This window comes from Triticum urartu, chromosome 7A (assembly GCF_056163025.1).
Source record: "Triticum urartu cultivar PI428250 chromosome 7A, HENAU_Tu73, whole genome shotgun sequence".
NCBI lineage: Eukaryota > Viridiplantae > Streptophyta > Magnoliopsida > Poales > Poaceae > Triticum > Triticum urartu.
Genome location: NC_141879.1, coordinates 673,345,868 through 673,373,002, shown reverse-complemented (window position 1 = coordinate 673,373,002; position 27,135 = coordinate 673,345,868). Strand labels below are relative to the sequence as shown.

The window sequence follows — 27,135 nt, the reverse complement described above, 5'->3', positions numbered from 1 at the left end:
TAGCAGGAGACAACCGCGCCGCTCGCTGCACGTCTTTGTCCAGTGTTCCTTTTCGTTGTGTCAACCATCAGCACAACAGGGTTTTTTACACACGCCTAACCACGTTTTCTTGACAAACAGGTTGACCAACAAATATCAACCATGAAAAACTAGTTGTTCTGACATCCGGGCACTGATCGCACACACGATACAGCTTGACAAAGGTTTTCTAAAACAGTTTTTTTGCAAGACCATACAATTAGCATGAAGATGAAACAAACTCCCTAGCGCATGTAGATGAAACAAACACCCCAGCCGTATTTGCAGTCAAACCAAATCTACTTTATCATAAATGCAATCCTTTTTACCCGGGATTGGACAACACACATAACTCCGCCGCTGTGCCCAAGGGTTGGCCTTACGGTGGGTAGGTGCAAGCACATCTGCGCCTGCTCGTCAGTCTGTTCCAAAGACCTCACCGGCCATGCCTCATGAAAATTCACGAGACGTGCCCAGTCTGCGAGTTGTCTAATCAAAATGCTGGGCATGCATCAGCACACGATCACATCAGTTCTCCCACGCCTCTGACTACTCGAGCACGCGCGGGGTGCCATCGACACATCGCATGTGTCGCATAGCAATGAAAAAAAAGGTTTCATTCCCAACAATGGGAAACGATCCTACCCAGAGATCTCTGCCTCCCCCAAGGCCCATTTTTCCGATCAGACCGCGGCCCAATTGCCCGGCAACTGGGCATTTGGAATGCTTCGCAAATTATTTCCGAGTTTCCCACCCGAAATCAGTCCACAAATATGGCAGTAACATGAGTGAAAATTACCAAAGTCATATACAAAGATTTAAGCATAACCCAGTCGCACGCTTGAACTCATTGTAAGACTGGATATCAACAATACATTTCTACCCAAGCTACAAATACAAACACAAACCAAATTTGCTGACGACATAAACTACAGGAAATTAGGCACAAAGGGTTCTGCCCGCTTTCCGCAAGAGTTTCGACGATGTCCGAGCACTCCACATTTCCCACACTTAGGCATCTTCCTTGGAGCTTTCGGAATATCTCCCCTTTCCGGACATGTCGTGCTCTTGTGCCCCTTCACCCGGCATATCGCACAAAACCTTGACCTCTTCATTTTATCTTCATACGGAGCCTTGTCTCTGCTAGTGGTTGGCCTCCCCGGCTGGCCCATCTCTTTTGCAGGAGCAATCCAAGAACAGTTTGACAATGCATCCCCGTCAACAATATTAATACATGCATCAGCATTTTTGTCACCATGGGTACCATCTTTGGCTCTCTGCTCCAAAGCCTCACGCTCTTCGAGTCCCATACCATCCTTGTCATGGCTTAGGGGGAGAAGAGTTGTGTAAACCTCCTTCATCATGGCCATGAAAACATCATAGCACTTCACATTACTATCGCCCAGCCTAACACATTCAAGCGCCTTCATGTACATGGCGTTGTGCCTGTAAGTATCAAAACCATGCGGCCCTCTGTCCTTCTGGTATCGAACAAGGTGCTCCGGAAATATATCGCGGGCATCCCTAGTCCAGCGTTTTAGTATGTGCTTATCTGGGATCTTGCTCAATTTGAGCTCAATCATAACCTGCCACCACAGCAAATGAGACCTCAGACTAGCACAACTTTGTTTGCATGGCAGATGACGTTGTGTAGCATCATACGAAGATGTTTTTACTTACCTTCAACGAATGACAGCAAACCATTCCAGAGTGCTCGAAAATCCCACATTCACAATTAAAGAAACTCTGATCATCATCGACTTCAACCTTGAACTGTACTTTGCTCCATTTCTCTCTTGCCAGAGCATCAACGTGAGTAAGAATGTATATCTTTTTCGGGACAACAACATCCAGTTCATAGGCCCCTGCCTTGTACAAAGCACCTCCAAATTGCTCAAACATTGCCCTTGTGTATATCTTGCTAGCATGCCTCTCAATTGGAAGATTTACTCGCAACAAAACCCCACTCTGAAACATATCAAAACACAAAAAATGAACAGATCAGGCATCGGTGTACACTTCGTCTAATACATCTACCAATCAAGAACATGTCTATGGAGACTGGTTTACTAACTAGTAAAGCGACCGGCCGACTCTTTTCTCAGAACATACCAGTGCGGTTCGTTTCTCCTGGAAGCTCTCTTCAGACTCTCTGTCAAACTGGAGCTTCTCGTACTGTTTGAGGAACAGATGCATTGGACAGCCCGGGGGGACATAACTTTTAAGCATGTGATTGGCACTTCCACTCCGTTGAGTACTAGTCATCTTTGCGCAAAAAACACCTCTGAAATACGGCTTTGCCCACTTATGCCGCACCTCATAAATTTGAGTAAGGTACGGGTGCTTTCTCAGTGAATATTTATCAAGCATTGCAGACCATCCATCCTCGAACTCTTGCTCCGTGACCATGTGATGAACCAGCTTATGAAATTCACTTTTGAAATCAGTTTTCTTGCTCCACAAAACCCCCATTGATTCCTTTGCTTTCTTCAGCACATGCCATTTACACCACCTATGCGTTGTATTGGGCATCTCTGTTTCTATAGCCAATTCCATTGACCACGCCTGGTCTGCAACCAGTAAAGTAAATTAGATCCATTAGGAGCTTACATCATGGAAAGTATTGGTTCAAGAAAAATGAGAGATTCACATCTACCCCTAATCTAGCCGTACCTGTTAATATTGTTTGCGGGTGTTTACCCCCGACCATCCTGATGAATTCACGGAAAACCCACTTGAATGTGTCCTCCTTCTCATCCCTCAGCATGACACCTCCGAAAATTATGCTCTGGAAGTGATTGTTCACTCCTACAAACAGACCGAATGGCATGTCATATAGGTTGGTCCTATATGTGGTATCAAATGTTACAACATCTCCGAAACACCTATACTGGTCCACACTACGCCTGTTAACCCACATAAGTGTCTTAATCCTGCTCTCGTCATCAACCTGGACAGTATAGTTGAATTCTGGATCGTTTGCCTTCATCTCCGCAAGTATGTCCATTGTTTTCCAGGCATATGAATCAGAATGCTCCTTGTTCAACTTGCTACACAGCGTCTTCAGTGACCGTTTTGTAAATGGCACATTATCAACTGTTCCAAAAAAACTACCAACTATACTATAAACCTTTCCAAGACTGACATTGTTCTCTCTAAGCTGCCTAACAAGATCCTTAGTATACCGGTCAATGAGCCTGTGCGACGGCCAATGCATCTTCTCACCACAAGTGCTTGACAAAGAGTGGTTGTGTGCCGCCCGGTGCTCTGAAATATACCATCCATTGTCGTCCGACCGAAGCAGCCTGATCCGGGCAGCACAACCGCACCGTGTTGATCTTGTATTCTCCCTCTCCGGTTTACCCTGCCGATGCACATAACATGATTTGTCAGCCTATAACATATTCTTGCAGACTTTTTCTCCCCAAACAGTGATGCACAAAAAGAAAAACAAACGCACCGCACATCCACAGACTATCTCCTGCATGCACTTCACCCGCTCCACATTTAGCCTGCTTTTCGAATACCTTATACCAAATCCAAGCTCCCACGAATATAAATTGTAGAATTGATAGGCTTCATCCAATGAATCAAAAGAGGTCCCGACAGCTGGGTTGACAACATTGCCATCTCTTTTCAATATGAAAGCCCTCATGGACAATTCAAGGGCACTTTTCCGGTTCGGGTTGAGCTCGCGCTCAGCGGGGGCCTTTCTGATCCTTACCCTGTTATTTTTGAGAGACAAATTAAATAATTCGCATAGAAAAGAAAATCAATTCCTCTTCCTCAATGCACCAGATTACACGAAACTGTCAATTATTGCCCCCCTGATTTCCCATTTTATACAAAGGCAAACCCGACAAAGCAGGACTGCAGATAAAAAACAAGATATGCAAACAAAATCTTTTCCTAGTATCACACTCCGACACCTCTCGACTTTTTAGTTAAACTAGCTACAAACAGGACAGGATATGCAATTTCAAAGAACAAGAAGACTGTGCAACAGCCCGCACGCAGATAATCCCAGTAATTTTAGAAACCTAATGTAATCAGTCAGACACACAGTGCGGATTTAGTACAGACCTGTACTAAATAACTACATAACATATAGCTAGATGCTAATGAAATCGTTTTTGCATATATGACCAGCACACAAAAGAAATCAGTTCTACGCGCGATTACCTGCGTGTCCATCCGCTCGTAGCCTCCGAACAAACTTGCAAGAGCGGGTCCTCGCCAAGAAATCCGGCATCTCCGCCACCGCTACGGAGGTCCCCTGCATGGAGAATGTCAGCCTCGGCGACGCTGATAGAAGCCTGGGACTCTATAGGCCGGGCAGCACCAGTATTGCCCGCATGCCCGCGGCTAATCCTGAGCGGAAAAAATCAAATCAAGGAATTTCAGGGACAAACGGCAACCAGATCTAATCCTAACTTCATCTTTTGCGTGAGACAAAAACTAGTAGCTCTGCTAAGTGGCATCTAAATTACCTCTGTTCGGAATCGCCCTCCGTTTCCATGGACAGGTCCACGGAGCAGGCTCCAAGGTTTCGATCCAGAGGAGGAAGACGAACTGGAGAAAGGAGCAGCAGGAGGCGTATGGGCCTGTGCCCTGACGGCCAGTGCTTTGAGAAAGGGATAGCTGGCCACGCGATGTGGGCCAACATGCCCTGCGCCTCGACTCGAGACTAGTCACGTGATCTTTGCAACTGTACCAAACCCAGCTGCACCATGTACCAGCCCACGCACTCCGCGAGTCCAGCTCCACAGCAATGAAACATTTGTTCCACACCGATACGCCTATGAACCTAATACCTATTACTAGGGAACGGACAGGGGGGAGACAGCGAAGTGATGTTTGCCAATCCCCAGGAACGGTTGGACGGCCATGATTAAGTCCACACGAGCCGCCGTCCACCGAAAAGTCGCTTCGCAACCTATCGCCGTTTCAAGGGCCTGCTGCTAGTGCTGGCGAAGCCGAAGTGATCACGGACGGGATGCAACGCCGCGTTAATCGAATATGGCGAATCCTAACCAGTTAGACGCACAACACAAATCGGTGCCGTTGCTAGTCCATGCAGAATTGCAGATGCGCGTCCTTGCATGTGCGTGGATTCTCTCTCTCTCTCTCTCTCTCTTCCTGACACATGCATGGCCTACATTAGCTTCCCTCTCTCCTCTAACTCCCATCTTTTTCATTTTCTTTTGACAATTAGATGCTACATATCTTTAGAACCAAAAAGTCATTTTCAAAACTTTTTACATATTTGAACTCGTGACACCAAGCCCTTTAAAACAAGTACAGTCTTGGATACATTTGAAACACTTTTAAAAAAAACGTTTGCTTTAAACAGTGAAGAACTTTTCATTTTTATTCTGAAGTGCCAAAAAACAGAATCAGGGCTGAAGAATTTTCTAAATAATGGGTCTGCACTTTGTTAGGAATATGAAAGAACTTTGCTAGAAAATGTATCTGGAAACAAAGAACTTTATCAACAGCTTGGCCGAACTTTGATGAAATGTTTATGAAACTTTTTTGAGCCACATACAATTTAATTTTATCTTGGGCTCACAATTTAATTTGAAATATATTGATATTAGACTTGTTTTGTAGATCTGGTTGTGACAAACTCGAACACATAAACGAATTTAAATTTACGTAATTTATTTAAAAGTAATGGTGGCATATTCGGTTATTCAGTAATTTTGTTAAATGAGCCGCAGCATGCATGTGAATATGACGGGGAAGTACACTGCATGGCTGACAACGCAGTGGGGCAGGTTGATTGGACATGACCCTAGATGGAGGGCCAGAATACAGGTTGTGCGGGTAACTGGTTAGGAAAAATCCACTTCCCGCGTTAATGGCCTTCTTAAGCGCCCGCTTCACGTCGGCGGCCTGCAGAGCACCGCTCTCATAGTCAGCGGCAAGCTCCTCCATGCTCAAGAACGCCCTGTCACCACCGTCCTCCTCCTTCCTCTCCACCTAAAACCTCCCAAACAGAGGAAAGATTATCTGCCTGATGTACTCCAAGCACGGGTTGCCTTCCACGGTCCCCGGCGGGAACGCCTTCCGCATCGCCCGGCCGACCTCCCACTCCGTGTCCTCCATGTAGATCGCCCACCTCGGGTCCCTGAACATCTCATTCTCCGGGTACTCGAGCAGGCTGGGCAGCACGCCGTGGAACAGGGCGACGACCGGACGATGCGGATCCTCGCGCATAGCCGCTTCCCGCTCGCGGTACAGCTCGGCCACCTTGTTGCTCACACGCTGGCCGATGTCCAGCAGCCACACGTCCGCCTCGTCACGGGACAGTATGGCGGCGGAGTGCATGCACGTGACGAAGACCTCGTGGGAGAAGAGCGACTTCGGCTCGTCGTAGTACGGCCTCTTGTCCTTGGACGAAAGGATGCACACCGTCACCTCGCTCAGATTGGTGCTCCTTGCGACTTTCAAGGCGAGCGGCCAGTATCGACGCAGGTCGCGGCTGATCTCGTCTGACGAGCGAATGAGCTCCACCTCGGCCTTGTTTGGATACTCTAACACAGTTAGAGTTAGAGTTATTTTCTAACCCACTAACCCAAATAAGCACCTTTCCATCGGGATAGTTGGGTTAGATGAAACTAACCCACTCTAATCCTCCCTGTTTGGACACTTTTGGGTTATTTGAGTCTCCAACTAACCCAAACTAACTCTAACCCCATGATCCAAATAGGGCCCTCGTCGAGGCGCATGCGGGCTGTCCTCCACATCTCGGTGTTGTACGAGCAGACGTCAATGACTTTTCTCAGACTGACGTTGTAGCTTGTGAGAGCGAACCAGTTCGCCATGAATATCTTGACCTTGCAGCCGGCTTCGAGCAGCTTGTTCACGTTGATCGCCATCGTGATGCCCTGGGTTATGTGCATCGATGGGGAGGGATCGCACCAGACGTAGCAGACAGGAGTAGTTTTCTTCTTCAGCAGCGTCCTGAGGTCGTCCTCGTTGGTGCACTCCCCTATGCTGCTCAGTATCGCAAACCTCTGATCAAAATTCACCTCTGCAGTATCATCGTTTGCAGTAGGTTCAAGACAAGAATTGGCTGCATTCTCCTTAGCGGAGGAATTGTTCTGCATGGTACTACAGGCAGGGGGAGTTCCCGTGCTGTAATTTTGTGGCGGCTGCTGCTCTTGGGAGGCACAGTCAGATAGTGATGACCGACGGTAAAACTGCTGCGGTGGCGTGTGGAAGCGGCGGCGAAGAGCGCCGGAGCTCTGGACGAAGCGATTTAGCGGTGGGCATTGGGTACCTTTGCCCCTCACCAGCGCAAACGCCCGCGCCAACATTGCTACCTGAAAAGACGATCGGCACACGCCGCCTGGCGAGGACGGGATATAGGTTGTAGTGTTTAGTGAGGTTTTGTAGCAAGGGCCTTTATCCGTGCAAATTGATGGCATGCATGGTTTAATACCAAAATTTGGTACGTATGTCAACGGTGCACTATGTGGACTATATCCAGGCCGTTCGTTTTCCACACTGACCAGATTCGCCCCTGTATTCACGGGGCCTGTCCCCCCGTAGAGGCTTGCCCCCCATGTATCTCGGCTGCCAGAGATAGTGATGTGGTGACAGAATCTAGGCGTTGTTCCATGTACCGCGGCACACTCGAGGTCTGTTGCTGTGCCAAAAGTATATAGGGCAGCCTGGGCACATGTCTCTTCCTCTCACGTGACTCATTACAATAATATCCCGCCACTCACGGCACAGTTGTAGCTAGCCCCGGTACATCCTCACGCTATAAACATTAGCGATCATTTTTAGCCGTACGTTTTAACCTCGCCCACCAGACACAATATTAATTTTTTTCTTGACGCGAAAATGATATCAATTCCTACCACGTAATATAATCGCCCGTGTTTCACAGCCAAAAAAACACAATTAGCCACTCAACAATTTTTTATACACTTTTTAACTACTTTTACCGGCCACTTTTAAGCATTATCCATACGGTTCTGCCATAATAAATATATTGGTAATTCGTTTTTACACAGCTAGCAACCGAAGTAGTTGGTTAGGGTGAACATCTACAGCCCTCGTAATGGGCAAGATGGAACAACAGCGTGCGGCACTGTTTTTGTCACGTCCCGACGTGCAAAAAGCAGCCTTTCCAGGCCCACCCCATCAAAGCAATCCCAGTGCTCTAGTCACTTCACGCATTTACCGCATCTACACGCGCAGCTCATCTTCTTCAACAATCTGTTCTCCCCACCCACCCACCAACCAGAGTCCCAGGAAGAATAAGGAGGCGATCTAGCAGGGAGAACGCCATGGCCACGCATAGCAGCTCATACACCCGCCAGTTAGCGGTCAGCATTTAGGTTTTTGCCTATCAGCGACCTGTTCAACACGAAGCCGCCGCCGGAAAAGGTATGAACAGCCTCACGCTTTTCAGTAACGATTTAGCAGTTCTTCCTAAATCTCACTAGTTTGCCTGCCATTAGGTTCTGTAGTTCATGGTGTTTGTCGGAATGGATAATCATTTTGCTGCGGAGGGATCAGCAAGAGTTATTAATCAAGATACAATGAGCGAGTTTTCCCCGGATGAGTTAGATAGCGATGGCGATTGTTCTGGCGGATCCAGCGGTGTGCCAGGGACACCATCAATTACGTCTAGGCTCTCGTTGTTGAAGTTAGGCTCTGTTATTTCCAAGTTTTCGGACTTCAAGAAACAACTAGTCAGAGAAATAGGTTTTGATGGTTTGCTTCGGATTAAGTCGTGGCAAAAGATCAATCTTAAGTACAGTGCTTACCTCATGGATAGAGTCGATGTTGACAGCAGCGTGATCAACCTGGAAGGCCAGGGCATGCTTGAGCTTACAGACAAGTCAGTTCACTCTATTTTTGCAATACCACGCGGTGAGCTAGCAATTGGACCTGAATGTGTCGAACCATCAGAAGCTTGCATTGAGTATACACGTTTTGCAGCTAGCATCAGTGACAAAGGTACACACAGCTTGAAGGCGGCAGAGGCATACCTGTTACGGGACATCACAGCCTAGTCCAGACAGATTGATATCCAGTGTTTCAAAATTGCATTCGTCATCTTTGTAGTTGGCCATGTTCTTGCCCCATCAGCCAAGCATGACTACATAACAATAGATTTCTGGGCTGCCCTGAATGATGTTAGCAAAATCAGAAAATGGAACTGGTGCAGCTACCTTCTGAAGCACCTGTTCCATGCTGTCAGGAAATTCAAGTCAGATGTCTCTAAGAGAAACCCGACCATTCACATTGTCGGATGCCATTTGTTCCTACAGGTATTAATCCGAGAACATCGACCACTACCATACTTTTTGTGTTCGCTCACATCTTTGTTACCTTAATCTGACAATGACAACTTCATTTGTTTCAGGTGTTCGTCCTGGACAGCCTAGACCTTGGTCAAATGAACAAGCCACGCGGAATGTATCCAAGGATAGCACTTTTCGAGTATGAGTCCATGAAAAAGATGATTGAGATCATAGCGGTCAGCATGGGAGGAGGTGAAATATCATACCACAGCGCATCGGTCAGTTTACGAAAATCCATGCCAAAACAAAAACAGCGAATAAAACCAATTAGGCACAAAATGACTTGTACCTAACACCATTTTTTTCTCTGGTCAGGTTCGGTCTGAACAAAACATCAGCAAGGGCCTCGTCTGCGCATCCACTGATCCTGCAGACGAAAACATTCCAAGGACATCCACCACGACGAAACGAGCCCAGATGCCCTCCGCTCCTATTTTAAGAGCTACCTACGCCAAAATTGGACCCCAAGATTTCTCAAACCATCTACGAACAAACCACCCATCAATAGTAAGTACATGTATCGATCTTTTTTTGGTCAACCAATCTGAATCCCAGCGTAGTTTGTACTAATTTATGAAAATCCTTTTTCCCAATAGTCCAGCGAGAAGCTTGGGATACTCCTCCGAGAGCAAAATGCGCGTGGGTTGGCCAACATTTCGGAGATGAGGCAGGCTTTTCAGTCATCAATGTTCACATTTGCGGACAAACTCATCAATTGCATAGCTGAGAACTGCACTTGTTGCAAGGCCAATGGGCGTAAACATTGCATCATGAAGAGTGAAAACCAAAGCGATTGCCCCAACTTGGCGACCATCCTTATGCAAGACAAACTAGACCACACGTTCGTCACCCCCCTTGCCAATGAGGTTGCGTCCAGGCTGCCCGGACAACTTGAAAATGAAGGTTTGTTCCAGAATAATGCTACCATTTTGCGTAGGATGACCAGCTCAATATACTAGCTATGGAATTTTAACAATGTCTAATATAAAATTGATGTGATGTCACAGGTAGCTCATCTGCCAATAGCTCCATTGCGCGGAAGAGGGGAGTTGTGTTCAGCCCGTCCATCCAGGGGGAATCATCGAAGAAGGTCTGTGTGCGATTGGATGACCCACTCCAAACTACTAGCCCTTCAGCTGTTGATACTATCAACAATTCATCCTTGTCAGCAAAGCAAGACAGTCGCCGTGAGGTTGCCGATAGTATATATGCATTCTTTGACGACCTGACTGCTAGCATTGTTACATACTATGCTGAGCAACGCCCGAGCTCTGGATATGTGACATTGGGAACTACGGACGACAACGTGCCAGACAGAATTCGGATTACTAAATGCAACATCGCTCGTGACCCATGGGCAATTGGGTCAGTCCCTTTGCCGCCGGCAGCTCCAGTTCTCAGGGCCATAAAAGATTGGTTGGCTGGGTCGGCCACTTTTCTTCTTGAAAGGTAGTCGCAAACCATTCACCGAACATTTTTCTTTTGGCAAATCTATTAGACCAATGTTCTCACTCTACATTTTGCGTCCAGGAAATGGATTATGCATCCGAAGCCGAGACTCATATTACTTGACGGCATTGAAATCCAGCAACAACTATCAGGCAAAGAACAGCTTAGCCATGAGATGTGTGCTGCTATATTTAGGAGACTTTCACAGATGGACAAGAGCTTCACAAAGGACACATTGACCATGTTCTAGAGGAAGTTTCTAGAGCCCGACTTTGCTGTGAGTCCTACAACTAATCCAAGCAAAATATTTAGTTTCATTCTCACCTTTTTAATCACTATGTTTGCTAAGGATGTCATCTTTTTTTCAGACTGCGGTTTTGTCAAATGCGGATCCATTGACGATCCAGTCCATCCGTGCAACATTTACCGAAGAAAACGAGATTTTCAACCCAGCCTCTAGCCGGATGGTAAACTCTAACCATAAAACACAAAACCAATTCCCGTTTTATCATTTTTTTCATGGATGATTCATGAACTATATTTTTTCCGCCAGTGGCATATCCCTGCACTGCTGCCCGATGGCTGGTCCGTCTACTCATTTGACATGCTCAGAAGAAGGATTGCAGTACTTGACCTGGCAGTTGGACCATTTGGGTTTAGCAACCGAAGGATCAACATGCACACATACGTATCTGACTTGCTTCACGCCGCCCTCTTCAGATGCATCCAATCCCTATATGATTCCTGGCATTGCAGTTCTGGAGAATGGACCCGGGCATTTCCTGTTATCATGCTAGAGAACATTGATAAGTAAGTTTCGAAAAAACATAGATCATATGCTGCATACTTTGGTTGGTACGAATGCTCTCTAAGTTGTCCAAAATATATTTTCGAACAGGGAGGACTACGGTGTGTGCTCTTCGTTCTTCGCTAGGAATTATGATGGCGACAAACTCCATATCCCACTAACCAAGGTAAGCATCTTTTTAGCTACAAAAACCACCGTAGCTTTCCTTACGTGTACTAACTAGCATCACAAATGCACACAGGCAAACCTGGAGATACACAGGAACCTGATGCTGTACGAGGTTATGCGCCTTCAGGGAAATGAATCGCCAGTGCCTTCCGATGCACTTGAAGCTATCAAGGGATCATTCGTAGCTCTGTGACCAGCTTGTCGATGCTCATGTCATGTAGATCGACTCACCCGCCGCCACCAATTTATCTATAAGAATACTAGATATCCCCGAGACGTTTTAAGCGTTCCCTTAAGCACTAGCAAGTTATGTTTTTTTCTAGATGCAGTGTTGTTATCAAACAAAATTTGGGAGGAACATTGTTTCTAAATTTGGTCGCTCTCAATTCAAATTGTGTCAGTCCATTTTTTCCTAAGGGATGACTCCCTCTGTTTAAATGGGAAAGCTTCTGTTTGTATGATCGGAAAAATAATATATTTGTTTTGTTAGGAGTGAAATCCTTCCATTAGCCAAGTTTTTTCACCATACCCATTTTTTATCATACTGGTTTTTTGCAAACAACACCTTTTTACAACAGATTTGACACTGATAAGTGGTTCTGGTACACGACCAACGGCGAACTAATAAATTAGGATGCATCACACAACTCCAAACTACTACAAGATACTCATAATCATAGCAATACTGACTCGAATTACACAGCCATGAACAACATGTAGAATGCCAGAGCTACAACAACCACACACACAGACTTGATCAGGTGGTGTTTGCCGGCAACGCGAGCAGTACCATCATGCTGGCGGGCAACACCAGCCACACCAGCCACCATGATCTTTTCACCGCTATCCATGGCCGGCTCCATAGCTTGTGCAAGCTGGTGAGATAGATTGGCCGCCTCAGTTTCTGCCGCCCTTGCTGCATCTTGCAGAACAGCGTTTTCCCTCTCAAGTAACCAGACCTGGTCCCTAAGATCAATTACCAGTTGCTTAAGGAAAGGATTTGTGATCGGATCGTCATGCCACTGGTAGAAATCGCACCCTCCCCTCTGCCAAATGACCAGAACACAAATCAAAATTAAGACCACTGATTCTATCAAAAACAAACATCAATAGCCAGAAACATGCCAAGAGATTCCGTGAACGCACTCACCCTTGCGCGGTAACATGTCTTGTATCTCCTTCCTGGATTCTCGTCACTACATGAGATCCACATAGCCGCCTTTGGCTTCTCACGACAATCGCATGGTGTGAATGGCTCATAGTCCAGGGGTCCTTCTCTGTACCTAACTGGGGATCTCACTTGTCCAGAAATCACTCTACGAGAGGAGGAACGAGCTCTAGAGGAAGAGGAAGCAGAGGATGCCATTGCTGGTATTTCTGAGAGCTTGCTGGTTGGCAACAGCACCCTCCACCATGGCATCTTCTTATAGAGCACGCATGCAGCAACGGCTAGTTCAAAATTCAAAAGGGAAAGAGACGTTGAGCAAAAGGAGCCATCACATCAAACACACGATGGATGGCAGTACATTAATAGCATACGTCAGCTCACAAGTAGCAGCTATGTTGAAACTAAACAAGCACCATCAGTCACAATGTTTTGACCAAAAGACAGCCACTTTGCTTGTCCACGGCATCGCAAAATGATTCGCCCCTACGATAACAACGTCCTAAACCGACCACACACCTCTACTGCGCCCAATCTAATCTTCATCAGTGAGCTGCTCCATGATCCCTGGGTGTGGTGCAGTGTTCCCCTTTGCCACCATCGTCTCGTACAGCATCCTCTTCCTCCTAGTCGCCAGACCAACCTATTGCAAATACAACAACAGCTAGTCATTTTCTGCTGGATACAGAGAATTTTTTGACTTTCTGAGAATTAATAGCAGCTCTCTTACCTCTGGCACGTCGTGCTCCAGACGAGTCCCATTGAAGTTATCTGCATAGTAAGCTATGTAGCCAGGAGACTCACCACTGCAATCACAAGCATATACATCAGATAAAGATTATTGGTCTGCAAACATACTATCGCATAATGAACAATCAACGCACCTGCCACATGCAACATGCATGTTTCTGTTGTACCTCACTGTCCACTCAGACATGTTCATCTGCCATCCATCATCCAACAAGGCACCCTCGCGCTTCATGCCATTAAGCATAAGCAAGATTGTCTTCCCGTGCTTAGCTCTATATGCATTTGAACTCATCTGTGTGAGAACTGGGTCCAGCACGTTCAGTCTCTTCATAAGCATGTCAAACACGTACAAGCACCAGTCTCTCATCATTGACACAGGCATCATTATCTGCATGAGCATGGGAAAGTTCAGTTTTGGGCAACAACAGTCATAGCGCTTTGACAACACATTTAGGAAACGTACCAGGCGACAGAATTTCAACTGAAAGCCAATGCTTCCCGTAGAAAGCAAGCTCCACAACACGGCAGCCCCCTCCGGGTCCATGATGTTCTCAAAGTGCAACTACACCAAAGAAACAAGTTTTGTCAGCATCGGATACATCAGAACTGCTTATACGAAGTTTAGTGTTTCATATTCACTTACAGGCACGTCAGGAGATGCAAACCCCCTCCATACTGGTAATCCAACCATGTCCACCATCTTGATCTCTCTCTCATTGAAGCCACGTACCCAAGCCTCCATCCCATTGTAGTGCATCTCCCCTGTCAGACTGTATTGGTACTTGATCTTGTTGCCATCCAGTTTCAAAGGTGTTGGTCGCGAGCTGTCATACCAAACACTAACAAGACAAACAACAAATCGTTAGTTAATTGGAAGCAAACACTAAAACATTTCCAGCAACTTTATGCATTTAGTCTCACCTTGCAAGAGTATCCCTGCAGGTGAGGTACTCGACTCCGTCGTAAAATCCAAGGCAAACATGATCGGGATAGTGGACCTGCTTCAGCTCAAGCTCGAAAGGCGAGTAACCATAGTCTAGTTCTGGGGCGAGGTATGCATCTGGATGAACTATAGCTGCACATAAGAAGAAATTACCATGTCGATATGTCTAATGCGGCCCAGGAAAGCTCATGTGTGATCACCAAATGAATCATACCTAGCGGATTAGGAATATCAGAAGGGCTTTCCTCAACTCCAGGCAGAATTAGCCTTTTGTTGCGTATCGGCGTGTACTTGGCAATTGATGTGGCATGCGTCCCATCATCAGCAGCACCAGCTTGTGCAATAGCCGCTTGCATCACATAATCTGCATTCAAACGAAACGACAAGTTAGATACCACAAATGTTTTTGAATCGTTTGTAGTTCATTCAGGTGTATACCTTCAGTCATCACATAGTACATAGACGTGTCAACTAGCCCACTTGGGGTCTCAGGCCCGGACAGATTGTGTGCAGAGGAAGGAGCAAGGACCTCATGCATGGTCTTCTGACGAGTGGCCCTGGGAGCTATGTCTGATACACATGCAAAATGAAAATGAATCAGAACTTACAAGGTAATTATAAGAATGCCACAGCGGGAGCATGGTCGTGATCATACCATCTGTTGCTCTCCCCTTCCCCTTGCGGTCAACAACCACCATCGGTTTGATCTCTTCCTCACTGTCATCGCGTGTTCCCCCTGGTGCAGCAGCTACTTTGAACAGAAAATTAGTAAGTGGGTCATCTAGGTTATGGTAGCGCGTCGCTCATGTGTAATTACCTGTTGTTGTCACAAGGACATCCGATGGAATTACTCCAGTCATATTGTTGTCGCCGTTATTCCCCGCAACTTGAGCTGCATTAGCACTATCAACGTTCTGGTTTTGCACAACCACAGCCATCAGCTCATGAGCTGCTTTCCTAGAACTTGCAGCAAGGTCTTCTGCAACTGCAAATGACAAAACTGCAATCAGTGTCAAACAAGATAGCACATAAACATAGACGCAGGAGAAGAAAAACATCAATACCTGTAGATTTTGGGTTACTTGGCGCGTCAAGCATGTTACAAGGAAACATAGCCGCCACTGAAGAATGCCTTTTCACGTGCGCCAGGAAGAAATCCAAAGTCTGCTCTAGATTTTTCTGCCTGTTTTCTGCGGCCTTCTTCTTGATATCCTCCAGGACACTGTCCCTGATAGTGTCAACCACCTTCACAAATTCAGCCTCGCGTATCTGGTACTGTAATCCATTGCAGCTTTGAAAGAAGCAAGGATCTTGATGTTCATAACAACAGATCAAAAAAATGGAGTTAGCAATAGCAACTGACCAAGACAGAGGACAACAAACGATTTTTAAAAACTGTGCAAGTAGCTTTCCATCCATGTACCTCATCAGACAAGCCACTTGTCGCAGCGGGAGTGCTTGGGGCATGCGGTGCAGCACCAGCTGATCCACCAGCCGCACTGCTCTCACCACCGATCTTTGTAGCACTACCAGACCAACCAATGATATTTGCCGACGGAGAACGGGGAACATCTCCTAACTGAATCCGACAGAGAGACACATGGAGTTAATTGGCAATGCATGCAGACAGTCTCGAGAAATATAAACAAGTACACATTTTTACCTCTAGGCCGCACTCTATGCCATGAGCAGCTGCATGCTTCCGGATTTGCTCCTTTAGCTTTACATCAGAGTAATCAGCAAGCCTCGGGATGGATAACAGTAGCCTGCCTTGGCGACCATGCTCGTGGTAATCCAGCCAGATTATCTAGCATTTTTTGCCACGTGAAAAAAAAACAAAACGCATAATATAGTAGGCACGACTGCATTTGAGCTAGATTAGTGGGATCGAACTATCCTGTGGGATGATGAGGCACCCACTTAGGTTAACCAAAGTAGGATCAAAGCTGAGATCATGCCTTAGCCTCCGTGCTGCTTCCCTCAGCCCCTCAACAACGTAATTGCAGAAATCAAACTCCGCTATACTCTCTGGATCGGCCACAACAGGGAGTAGCTCATTTGCAATCTTTGCTGTGGCACCAGTAGGCACAAGGAAAGTCGAGCTGGCTAACAGTGTCACAGCCACCTTCATGGCTTTTCGCTCCTCACCCTCTATGGCACCCCTACTAGCACCCTGAACTATTTTCTTGACTTTGTAAACAGGGATGTTGTTCGACCTTGGCATTCCAGTGCCAAGTAGCCCATGCACATGGCCAAGCAAGCCCTCACGATCTGCAAGGCAACGCCCACCGGCGATGTCTATCTTCCTACCACCCGGCTCAAGACCGATACATCTAGCAACCTCCCTAATGTTGATCTCTATGAAAACCCCATCACCCAGGTCCATCATCATGTTATCTGGGTTTATTCTAGAGATCAAAGACATGGAAAAGATCCTATTCGTGTTGCCTAACACCCTGATCTTGCACAACTGCTCCATGCCTACATCTTTGAAAACACTTCTGACCTCGGGGTTCCATTCACCAGCAAGGGATTGCAAGGCCATGGAGGTGAAGCTGGTATGTACTGTCGGAGGACGCCTGCTCGCCGCCGCCGAGGAAGAACCAGTTGCCGGCATTGCCGCAACTGCCGGAGACGCGCCCTTTGGTGGTCTCCCCCGCGCCATGCCCCCCACCAGCCGGCCTGCTAGATCTGATTCATCCAAAGCAAAGGAGGGGACGAGGTATTCAGCATGGCAAACTGAACAAAAGGAAACTTACTAGTAGGAATGGAGTTGGACAGAGAGCAAAGAGATGCAAAGAGATTACCTTCTTCTTCAGCAGCCTTCAATGGTGGTGCGTGTGGCGGTGCTCCCAAGGGAGAGAGGTGGAGGGGTGGGGTGGAATGGATACTCAGTTGGTCCAGGACGGGGTATATATACAAATGCTCCATCCATTCGGCATGCGTCCTAACGGAGCAGCGTTAGGTGAACCCGGTTAGCACAGGACTACCAGCGTGCCCTTCTGCATGGCAGCACTTAGGCACATCAGCCACACAACGCATGCATTGGGCCACACAAGTCAGGCCAGTCTTTAATCATTTTTTTGCAACGTCAGCAAATCATTGTCATTCTAATCCATAAGCTTACACTGACGAACTAAGATAATTCAACTCACGTGCACTCTCTACATAGCATACTAATTTTCAAACACACGCCACACCATAATTCCCATGGACGAGGTAAACTAAATCTTTAGGTGCTTGCTTGGTGGGCTGTCGACATCATCATCAGCAGCAGCTCGATCAACATTGCCTGTACCCGATTCATTATCGCCATCCGCGAGCTCATTAGCACCAGCAGGAGCATTGTAGTCCAATGGATCAAACTCCCCTGTCTCCTCAACCGCGTTATGTATCTGAGGAAGCACGACAGCCTAACAAAACAAGCAAATCAAGTAAGCACAACAAATCATCGAGGAAATTCAAAGTTGTAATAATGCAGGAAATTAAAAGTAGTTCGTTACATTTTCAGCCACTTCCACCATCTCAATCACAGCACGATCAACTGGCCCTTGCCCAAACACGCTGGCCTGTAGACACGCAAATCATCACTAGCGAGAAGAGAAAACAAAATGAAGTTGAGTTTCTAATTTTTCAATCCATAATCTAACCTCGTCTGCTGCGGTGCAAAGAGAGGCCGATGCATGAGACACGATGTCGTTGCCCACACCATGCACGACGCCACCCTGCTGCACGTTGGAAAATCACAAAAAACTAGGTCAAGCAAATAGCCCAACTTTCCAACATAAGCAAGTATTAGTGGGAATAGTACTAACAATCAGCGAGCTGGGCGCCAGAGTTGTGCCATCCGAGGTAGTTACCGCGGAGTGGATGGGTGCACTATTGGTGGGCGCCATCAAATCCTTGCAAGCATGAACTCCGTGGAATCCCGCCACCTCTATATATAGCATATCCAAATTTTCATGTTCCCTCCAACTCCATCCATTCAAATTTTGAATCCCAAGCGCTCCAAAGCTACGGGCTGGTGAAATTTTGAATCTTAGCAAGCCAGGCCGATTGAGCGACTCCATAGGCTCATACAGGAGGGGGAAATCACGGGTGAAGCTTGGTAAAGTTGACAATAACAGTACATACGCATTTACTCGCCCATGTGTTCTCCATCTTTGTCTGTGAAACACATCTTGTCATGCCCAGTACACCCCCATCCCACGCCAAGCACGCCATCATCGCGATTATAAAGTTTTTGGGCAGCGAACCTACACTGTGACATGTCCATGTCCTAGAACACATGGGCGACCTCGCTAGCACAGTGCTTTGCCGTAGCAGGAGACAACCGCGCCGCTCGCTGCACGTCTTTGTCCAGTGTTCCTTTTCGTTGTGTCAACCATCAGCACAACAGGGTTTTTTACACACGCCTAACCACGTTTTCTTGACAAACAGGTTGACCAACAAATATCAACCATGAAAAACTAGTTGTTCTGACATCCGGGCACTGATCGCACACACGATACAGCTTGACAAAGGTTTTCTAAAACAGTTTTTTTGCAAGACCATACAATTAGCATGAAGATGAAACAAACTCCCTAGCGCATGTAGATGAAACAAACACCCCAGCCGTATTTGCAGTCAAACCAAATCTACTTTATCATAAATGCAATCCTTTTTACCCGGGAGTGGACAACACACATAACTCCGCCGCTGTGCCCAAGGGTTGGCCTTACGGTGGGTAGGTGCAAGCACATCTGCGCCTGCTCGTCAGTCTGTTCCAAAGACCTCACCGGCCATGCCTCATGAAAATTCACGAGACGTGCCCAGTCTGCGAGTTGTCTAATCAAAATGCTGGGCATGCATCAGCACACGATCACATCAGTTCTCCCACGCCTCTGACTACTCGAGCACGCGCGGGGTGCCATCGACACATCGCATGTGTCGCATAGCAATGAAAAAAAAGGTTTCATTCCCAACAATGGGAAACGATCCTACCCAGAGATCTCTGCCTCCCCCAAGGCCCATTTTTCCGATCAGACCGCGGCCCAATTGCCCGGCAACTGGGCATTTGGAATGCTTCGCAAATTATTTCCGAGTTTCCCACCCGAAATCAGTCCACAAATATGGCAGTAACATGAGTGAAAATTACCAAAGTCATATACAAAGATTTAAGCATAACCCAGTCGCACGCTTGAACTCATTGTAAGACTGGATATCAACAATACATTTCTACCCAAGCTACAAATACAAACACAAACCAAATTTGCTGACGACATAAACTACAGGAAATTAGGCACAAAGGGTTCTGCCCGCTTTCCGCAAGAGTTTCGACGATGTCCGAGCACTCCACATTTCCCACACTTAGGCATCTTCCTTGGAGCTTTCGGAATATCTCCCCTTTCCGGACATGTCGTGCTCTTGTGCCCCTTCACCCGGCATATCGCACAAAACCTTGACCTCTTCATTTTATCTTCATACGGAGCCTTGTCTCTGCTAGTGGTTGGCCTCCCCGGCTGGCCCATCTCTTTTGCAGGAGCAATCCAAGAACAGTTTGACAATGCATCCCCGTCAACAATATTAATACATGCATCAGCATTTTTGTCACCATGGGTACCATCTTTGGCTCTCTGCTCCAAAGCCTCACGCTCTTCGAGTCCCATACCATCCTTGTCATGGCTTAGGGGGAGAAGAGTTGTGTAAACCTCCTTCATCATGGCCATGAAAACATCATAGCACTTCACATTACTATCGCCCAGCCTAACACATTCAAGCGCCTTCATGTACATGGCGTTGTGCCTGTAAGTATCAAAACCATGCGGCCCTCTGTCCTTCTGGTATCGAACAAGGTGCTCCGGAAATATATCGCGGGCATCCCTAGTCCAGCGTTTTAGTATGTGCTTATCTGGGATCTTGCTCAATTTGAGCTCAATCATAACCTGCCACCACAGCAAATGAGACCTCAGACTAGCACAACTTTGTTTGCATGGCAGATGACGTTGTGTAGCATCATACGAAGATGTTTTTACTTACCTTCAACGAATGACAGCAAACCATTCCAGAGTGCTCGAAAATCCCACATTCACAATTAAAGAAACTCTGATCATCATCGACTTCAACCTTGAACTGTACTTTGCTCCATTTCTCTCTTGCCAGAGCATCAACGTGAGTAAGAATGTATATCTTTTTCGGGACAACAACATCCAGTTCATAGGCCCCTGCCTTGTACAAAGCACCTCCAAATTGCTCAAACATTGCCCTTGTGTATATCTTGCTAGCATGCCTCTCAATTGGAAGATTTACTCGCAACAAAACCCCACTCTGAAACATATCAAAACACAAAAAATGAACAGATCAGGCATCGGTGTACACTTCGTCTAATACATCTACCAATCAAGAACATGTCTATGGAGACTGGTTTACTAACTAGTAAAGCGACCGGCCGACTCTTTTCTCAGAACATACCAGTGCGGTTCGTTTCTCCTGGAAGCTCTCTTCAGACTCTCTGTCAAACTGGAGCTTCTCGTACTGTTTGAGGAACAGATGCATTGGACAGCCCGGGGGGACATAACTTTTAAGCATGTGATTGGCACTTCCACTCCGTTGAGTACTAGTCATCTTTGCGCAAAAAACACCTCTGAAATACGGCTTTGCCCACTTATGCCGCACCTCATAAATTTGAGTAAGGTACGGGTGCTTTCTCAGTGAATATTTATCAAGCATTGCAGACCATCCATCCTCGAACTCTTGCTCCGTGACCATGTGATGAACCAGCTTATGAAATTCACTTTTGAAATCAGTTTTCTTGCTCCACAAAACCCCCATTGATTCCTTTGCTTTCTTCAGCACATGCCATTTACACCACCTATGCGTTGTATTGGGCATCTCTGTTTCTATAGCCAATTCCATTGACCACGCCTGGTCTGCAACCAGTAAAGTAAATTAGATCCATTATGAGCTTACATCATGGAAAGTATTGGTTCAAGAAAAATGAGAGATTCACATCTACCCCTAATCTAGCCGTACCTGTTAATATTGTTTGCGGGTGTTTACCCCCGACCATCCTGATGAATTCACGGAAAACCCACTTGAATGTGTCCTCCTTCTCATCCCTCAGCATGACACCTCCGAAAATTATGCTCTGGAAGTGATTGTTCACTCCTACAAACAGACCGAATGGCATGTCATATAGGTTGGTCCTATATGTGGTATCAAATGTTACAACATCTCCGAAACACCTATACTGGTCCACACTACGCCTGTTAACCCACATAAGTGTCTTAATCCTGCTCTCGTCATCAACCTGGACAGTATAGTTGAATTCTGGATCGTTTGCCTTCATCTCCGCAAGTATGTCCATTGTTTTCCAGGCATATGAATCAGAATGCTCCTTGTTCAACTTGCTACACAGCGTCTTCAGTGACCGTTTTGTAAATGGCACATTATCAACTGTTCCAAAAAAACTACCAACTATACTATAAACCTTTCCAAGACTGACATTGTTCTCTCTAAGCTGCCTAACAAGATCCTTAGTATACCGGTCAATGAGCCTGTGCGACGGCCAATGCATCTTCTCACCACAAGTGCTTGACAAAGAGTGGTTGTGTGCCGCCCGGTGCTCTGAAATATACCATCCATTGTCGTCCGACCGAAGCAGCCTGATCCGGGCAGCACAACCGCACCGTGTTGATCTTGTATTCTCCCTCTCCGGTTTACCCTGCCGATGCACATAACATGATTTGTCAGCCTATAACATATTCTTGCAGACTTTTTCTCCCCAAACAGTGATGCACAAAAAGAAAAACAAACGCACCGCACATCCACAGACTATCTCCTGCATGCACTTCACCCGCTCCACATTTAGCCTGCTTTTCGAATACCTTATACCAAATCCAAGCTCCCACAAATATAAATTGTAGAATTGATAGGCTTCATCCAATGAATCAAAAGAGGTCCCGACAGCTGGGTTGACAACATTGCCATCTCTTTTCAATATGAAAGCCCTCATGGACAATTCAAGGGCACTTTTCCGGTTCGGGTTGAGCTCGCGCTCAGCGGGGGCCTTTCTGATCCTTACCCTGTTATTTTTGAGAGACAAATTAAATAATTCGCATAGAAAAGAAAATCAATTCCTCTTCCTCAATGCACCAGATTACACGAAACTGTCAATTATTGCCCCCCTGATTTCCCATTTTATACAAAGGCAAACCCGACAAAGCAGGACTGCAGATAAAAAACAAGATATGCAAACAAAATCTTTTCCTAGTATCACACTCCGACACCTCTCGACTTTTTAGTTAAACTAGCTACAAACAGGACAGGATATGCAATTTCAAAGAACAAGAAGACTGTGCAACAGCCCGCACGCAGATAATCCCAGTAATTTCAGAAACCTAATGTAATCAGTCAGACACACAGTGCGGATTTAGTACAGACCTGTACTAAATAACTACATAACATATAGCTAGATGCTAATGAAATCGTTTTTGCATATATGACCAGCACACAAAAGAAATCAGTTCTACGCGCGATTACCTGCGTGTCCATCCGCTCGTAGCCTCCGAACAAACTTGCAAGAGCGGGTCCTCGCCAAGAAATCCGGCATCTCCGCCACCGCTACGGAGGTCCCCTGCATGGCGAATGTCAGCCTCGGCGACGCTGATAGAAGCCTGGGACTCTATAGGCCGGGCAGCACCAGTATTGCCCGCATGCCCGCGGCTAATCCTGAGCGGAAAAAATCAAATCAAGGAATTTCAGGGACAAACGGCAACCAGATCTAATCCTAACTTCATCTTTTGCGTGAGACAAAAACTAGTAGCTCTGCTAAGTGGCATCTAAATTACCTCTGTTCGGAATCGCCCTCCGTTTCCATGGACAGGTCCACGGAGCAGGCTCCAAGGTTTCGATCCAGAGGAGGAAGACGAACTGGAGAAAGGAGCAGCAGGAGGCGTATGGGCCTGTGCCCTGACGGCCAGTGCTTTCAGAAAGGGATAGCTGGCCACGCGATGTGGGCCAACATGCCCTGCGCCTCGACTCGAGACTAGTCACGTGATCTTTGCAACTGTACCAAACCCAGCTGCACCGTGTACCAGCCCACGCACTCCGCGAGTCCAGCTCCACAGCAATGAAACATTTGTTCCACACCGATACGCCTATGAACCTAATACCTATTACTAGGGAACGGACAGGGGGGAGACAGCGAAGTGATGTTTGCCAATCCCCAGGAACGGTTGGACGGCCATGATTAAGTCCACACGAGCCGCCGTCCACCGAAAAGTCGCTTCGCAACCTATCGCCGTTTCAAGGGCCTGCTGCTAGTGCTGGCGAAGCCGAAGTGATCACGGACGGGATGCAACGCCGCGTTAATCGAATATGGCGAATCCTAACCAGTTAGACGCACAACACAAATCGGTGCCGTTGCTAGTCCATGCAGAATTGCAGATGCGCGTCCTTGCATGTGCGTGGATTCTCTCTCTCTCTCTCTCTCTCTTCCTGACACATGCATGGCCTACATTAGCTTCCCTCTCTCCTCTAACTCCCATCTTTTTCATTTTCTTTTGACAATTAGATGCTACATATCTTTAGAACCAAAAAGTCATTTTCAAAACTTTTTACATATTTGAACTCGTGACACCAAGCCCTTTAAAACAAGTACAGTCTTGGATACATTTGAAACACTTTTAAAAAAAACGTTTGCTTTAAACAGTGAAGAACTTTTCATTTTTATTCTGAAGTGCCAAAAAACAGAATCAGGGCTGAAGAATTTTCTAAATAATGGGTCTGCACTTTGTTAGGAATATGAAAGAACTTTGCTAGAAAATGTATCTGGAAACAAAGAACTTTATCAACAGCTTGGCCGAACTTTGATGAAATGTTTATGAAACTTTTTTGAGCCACATACAATTTAATTTTATCTTGGGCTCACAATTTAATTTGAAATATATTGATATTAGACTTGTTTTGTAGATCTGGTTGTGACAAACTCGAACACATAAACGAATTTAAATTTACGTAATTTATTTAAAAGTAATGGTGGCATATTTGGTTATTCAGTAATTTTGTTAAATGAGCCGCAGCATGCATGTGAATATGACGGGGAAGTACACTGCATGGCTGACAACGCAGTGGGGCAGGTTGATTGGACATGACCCTAGATGGAGGGCCAGAATACAGGTTGTGCGGGTAACTGGTTAGGAAAAATCCACTTCCCGCGTTAATGGCCTTCTTAAGCGCCCGCTTCACGTCGGCGGCCTGCAGAGCACCGCTCTCATAGTCAGCGGCAAGCTCCTCCATGCTCAAGAACGCCCTGTCACCACCGTCCTCCTCCTTCCTCTCCACCTAAAACCTCCCAAACAGAGGAAAGATTATCTGCCTGATGTACTCCAAGCACGGGTTGCCTTCCACGGTCCCCGGCGGGAACGCCTTCCGCATCGCCCGACCGACCTCCCACTCCGTGTCCTCCATGTAGATCGCCCACCTCGGGTCCCTGAACATCTCATTCTCCGGGTACTCGAGCAGGCTGGGCAGCACGCCGTGGAACAGGGCGACGACCGGACGATGCGGATCCTCGCGCATAGCCGCTTCCCGCTCGCGGTACAGCTCGGCCACCTTGTTGCTCACACGCTGGCCGATGTCCAGCAGCCACACGTCCGCCTCGTCACGGGACAGTATGGCGGCGGAGTGCATGCACGTGACGAAGACCTCGTGGGAGAAGAGCGACTTCGGCTCGTCGTAGTACGGCCTCTTGTCCTTGGACGAAAGGATGCACACCGTCACCTCGCTCAGATTGGTGCTCCTTGCGACTTTCAAGGCGAGCGGCCAGTATCGACGCAGGTCGCGGCTGATCTCGTCTGACGAGCGAATGAGCTCCACCTCGGCCTTGTTTGGATACTCTAACACAGTTAGAGTTAGAGTTATTTTCTAACCCACTAACCCAAATAAGCACCTTTCCATCGGGATAGTTGGGTTAGATGAAACTAACCCACTCTAATCCTCCCTGTTTGGACACTTTTGGGTTATTTGAGTCTCCAACTAACCCAAACTAACTCTAACCCCATGATCCAAATAGGGCCCACGTCGAGGCGCATGCGGGCTGTCCTCCACATCTCGGTGTTGTACGAGCAGACGTCAATGAATTTTCTCAGACTGACGTTGTAGCTTGTGAGAGCGAACCAGTTCGCCATGAATATCTTGACCTTGCAGCCGGCTTCGAGCAGCTTGTTCACGTTGATCGCCATCGTGATGCCCTGGGTTATGTGCATCGATGGGGAGGGATCGCACCAGACGTAGCAGACAGGAGTAGTTTTCTTCTTCAGCAGCGTCCTGAGGTCGTCCTCGTTGGTGCACTCCCCTATGCTGCTCAGTATCGCAAACCTCTGATCAAAATTCACCTCTGTAGTATCATCGTTTGCAGTAGGTTCAAGACAAGAATTGGCTGCATTCTCCTTAGCGGAGGAATTGTTCTGCATGGTACTACAGGCAGGGGGAGTTCCCGTGCTGTAATTTTGTGGCGGCTGCTGCTCTTGGGAGGCACAGTCAGATAGTGATGACCGACGGTAAAACTGCTGCGGTGGCGTGTGGAAGCGGCGGCGAAGAGCACCGGAGCTCTGGACGAAGAGATTTAGCGGTGGGCATTGGGTACCTTTGCCCCTCACCAGCGCAAACGCCCGCGCCAACATTGCTACCTGAAAAGACGATCGGCACACGCCGCCTGGCGAGGACGGGATATAGGTTGTAGTGTTTAGTGAGGTTTTGTAGCAAGGGCCTTTATCCGTGCAAATTGATGGCATGCATGGTTTAATACCAAAATTTGGTACGTATGTCAACGGTGCACTATGTGGACTATATCCAGGCCGTCCGTTTTCCACACTGACCAGATTCGCCCCTGTATTCACGGGGCCTGTCCCCCCGTAGAGGCTTGCCCCCCATGTATCTCGGCTGCCAGAGATAGTGATGTGGTGACAGAATCTAGGCGTTGTTCCATGTACCGCGGCACACTCGAGGTCTGTTGCTGTGCCAAAAGTATACAGGGCAGCCTGGGCACATGTCTCTTCCACTCACGTGACTCATTACAATAATATCCCGCCACTCACGGCACAGTTGTAGCTAGCCCCGGTACATCCTCACGCTATAAACATTAGCGATCATTTTTAGCCGTACGTTTTAACCTCGCCCACCAGACACAATATTAATTTTTTTCTTGACGCGAAAATGATATCAATTCCTACCACGTAATATAATCGCCCGTGTTTCACAGCCAAAAAAACACAATTAGCCACTCAACAATTTTTTATACACTTTTTAACTACTTTTACCGGCCACTTTTAAGCATTATCCATACGGTTCTGCCATAATAAATATATTGGTAATTCGTTTTTACACAGCTAGCAACCGAAGTAGTTGGTTAGGGTGAACATCTACAGCCCTCGTAATGGGCAAGATGGAACAACAGCGTGCGGCACTGTTTTTGTCACGTCCCGACGTGCAAAAAGCAGCCTTTCCAGGCCCACCCCATCAAAGC

General features: G+C 47.0%; 5 protein-coding genes across 5 annotated transcripts; all 5 read right to left on the bottom strand.

Annotated features, from left to right (window-relative positions):
* Window positions 1–884: 884 nt before the first annotated feature.
* On the bottom strand, window positions 885–4,684 carry LOC125527422 (protein FAR1-RELATED SEQUENCE 5-like). Its single transcript, XM_087533763.1, has 7 exons — window positions 4,509–4,684; window positions 4,201–4,389; window positions 3,479–3,743; window positions 2,692–3,382; window positions 2,131–2,588; window positions 1,699–1,986; window positions 885–1,604 (listed from the first exon to the last, which is right to left on the bottom strand). The coding sequence occupies exons 1-7, from the start codon at window positions 4,682–4,684 to the stop codon at window positions 948–950; spliced, it is 2,724 nt and encodes a 907-aa protein (XP_087389889.1). The 3' UTR covers window positions 885–947.
* Window positions 4,685–6,003: 1,319 nt separating this feature from the next.
* On the bottom strand, window positions 6,004–6,926 carry LOC147961321 (tyrosine--tRNA ligase 1, cytoplasmic-like). The gene is made up of 2 exons (XM_087537989.1): window positions 6,742–6,926; window positions 6,004–6,541 (listed from the first exon to the last, which is right to left on the bottom strand). The coding sequence occupies exons 1-2, from the start codon at window positions 6,924–6,926 to the stop codon at window positions 6,004–6,006; spliced, it is 723 nt and encodes a 240-aa protein (XP_087394115.1).
* Window positions 6,927–12,467: 5,541 nt separating this feature from the next.
* On the bottom strand, window positions 12,468–13,138 carry LOC147961320 (uncharacterized). Its single transcript, XM_087533762.1, has 2 exons — window positions 12,923–13,138; window positions 12,468–12,818 (listed from the first exon to the last, which is right to left on the bottom strand). Exons 1-2 carry the CDS (start codon window positions 13,136–13,138, stop codon window positions 12,468–12,470), a joined length of 567 nt encoding a protein of 188 aa, XP_087389888.1.
* Window positions 13,139–19,834: 6,696 nt separating this feature from the next.
* LOC125554586 (protein FAR1-RELATED SEQUENCE 5-like) lies at window positions 19,835–23,490 on the bottom strand. Its single transcript, XM_087534782.1, has 7 exons — window positions 23,459–23,490; window positions 23,151–23,339; window positions 22,429–22,693; window positions 21,642–22,332; window positions 21,081–21,538; window positions 20,649–20,936; window positions 19,835–20,554 (listed from the first exon to the last, which is right to left on the bottom strand). The coding sequence occupies exons 1-7, from the start codon at window positions 23,485–23,487 to the stop codon at window positions 19,898–19,900; spliced, it is 2,577 nt and encodes an 858-aa protein (XP_087390908.1). The 5' UTR covers window positions 23,488–23,490; the 3' UTR covers window positions 19,835–19,897.
* Window positions 23,491–24,953: 1,463 nt separating this feature from the next.
* On the bottom strand, window positions 24,954–25,876 carry LOC147961319 (tyrosine--tRNA ligase 1, cytoplasmic-like). The gene is made up of 2 exons (XM_087538115.1): window positions 25,691–25,876; window positions 24,954–25,493 (listed from the first exon to the last, which is right to left on the bottom strand). Exons 1-2 carry the CDS (start codon window positions 25,874–25,876, stop codon window positions 24,954–24,956), a joined length of 726 nt encoding a protein of 241 aa, XP_087394241.1.
* Window positions 25,877–27,135: the final 1,259 nt, after the last annotated feature.